The sequence below is a fragment of the Apium graveolens genome, chromosome 7 (assembly GCF_009905375.1).
Source record: "Apium graveolens cultivar Ventura chromosome 7, ASM990537v1, whole genome shotgun sequence".
Lineage (NCBI taxonomy): Eukaryota > Viridiplantae > Streptophyta > Magnoliopsida > Apiales > Apiaceae > Apium > Apium graveolens.
In genome coordinates, this window is record NC_133653.1 from 99,120,379 (window position 1) to 99,122,113 (window position 1,735).

A 1,735-nucleotide genomic window follows, 5' to 3' on the forward strand; every position below is an offset into this window, starting at 1 on the left:
AAAAACTTGGATTTTCTAATCAAGATGTTCGTAACGTAATTCGTGATATTCGACGACGGGTGTTCGATTCCGGTGATGCGGGGAGTGGGATGGCATTGCTACGATAATTGAAAGAAAAAAGTTTTGGAAACTTTTTCTATCGAGTTGATTTGGATGAAGAAAATAGAGTTAGAGGTTTGGTTTGGGTTGATCATCGATCATTGAACGCATACACGAATTTTGGAGATGTTGTTTCATTTGACTCCACATATAGGACCAATAGGTATTGTATGCCATTTATACCAATAACCGGGATCAATCACCATTACCAAAATATCTTGTTCGGGTTTGCACTCATGCGGGATGAGACGGAGATTTCATATAAATGGGTTTTGAAGACATGGTTGGAAGCCGTCGGAAACAAACCTCCCCTCACTATTATTACGGATCAAGTTATAGCACTGGGAAATGCTATTGCCGAGATTTTGCCGGATACCAAGCACATATTATGTTCGTGGCACATAAGTAATAAATTTCCCGAAAAATTGTCGGCTTGGTACACACAATATCCGGAATTTAAAGGGGATTTTAATGATTGTTTGTACAAGTCGTTGTCACCCACGGAATTTGTTGGTAAGTGGGAGGTTTTGGTTGATAAGTATGGACTCGAGGATCATGTTTGGCTAAACGATATGTATGCCATAAAAGATAAATGGATTCGTGCTTACACAAAACAACATTTCTCTACCGGTATGACCACCACCTCAAGAAGCGAGTCCATGAATTCATTTTTTGACGAGTATGTGAAAGTTTCAACCGGGTTGAAAGAATTCATTGAGAATTCACAAAAGGCTTTGGAAACACAAATTCTTAATGAGGTTAAAGCCGACTACGAGACCGAGTATAAGGAAAGGAGATTGATATTTAATTCCCCCTTGGAAAATCATGCTTCTTCTATTTACACAAAAGAAATGTTTAGGCAATTTCAAAATGAGCTTAGAAAAAGCACATCTTATGTGGTAAATAGTTGCAAAGATGGTTCCAGTTACATGTGGAAGTTGTATTTAGTTGAGAAGTATAATGTGCCGGGGAATCTTAGAAGAAGGTATCGGGTAATGGTTTCTTTGGAAGGAAATATTGATTGTGAATGTAAAAAATTTGAACATTCCGGGATGCTTTGCAAACATATCCTACGCTATCTTGACAAGAAACAAAAAACTATGATACCCACAATTTTTATTAAATCAAGATGGACGGCGAGCGCAAATAAAATTGATGGTTTTTCGCCTTATAATCCTCCCATTCTTGTTGATGTTGGTGATTCAACAACGGCAAGGTCTAGTGCTTTGTGTAAATCTTTTCAAGGTTTGGGTGCTCTTGGAAGTTGTTCAAAACCACGATACAATTACGTCATGGATTTGATTGAGAAAGGAAAATGTTACGTGATTGAAAAGTTTCGTGAATAAGAAAATAATTCAAGAATGGAGGAGGAGTTCCAAGTTTACGATGAACATGATCCAATATTCAATCCTCCAATGTCACAAACAAAGGGAAGAAAGAAGGATTCGGCAAGGTATAAAAGTGGCATTGAGACGTCAACAGCAAAGAAAAATTCAGGAAGGTCTAAAAGTGGTATTGAGACGTCAACTGAAAAAATCCGTTATTGCGGTTTTTGTGGTGTGGCCGGACATGATAGGAGAGGTTGTCTTAAAAATCCAAATAGAAATTTTAAATGATTTAATTCTATTTGAATGTA

At 37.3% G+C, this 1,735-nt stretch overlaps 1 protein-coding gene across 1 annotated transcript; it reads left to right on the forward strand.

The window, feature by feature from the left end:
* The first annotated feature begins 335 nt into the window (after positions 1 to 335).
* LOC141673898 (protein FAR1-RELATED SEQUENCE 5-like) lies at positions 336 to 1,445 on the forward strand. Its single transcript, XM_074480626.1, has one exon. It carries the CDS (start codon positions 336 to 338, stop codon positions 1,443 to 1,445), a length of 1,110 nt encoding a protein of 369 aa, XP_074336727.1.
* The last annotated feature ends 290 nt before the right edge of the window (positions 1,446 to 1,735 follow it).

Coding starts and splice junctions, on each gene's coding strand:
- LOC141673898 (XM_074480626.1), top strand. CDS start 336: ATGCGGGATGAGACGGAGATTTCATATAAATGGGTTTTGAAGACATGG.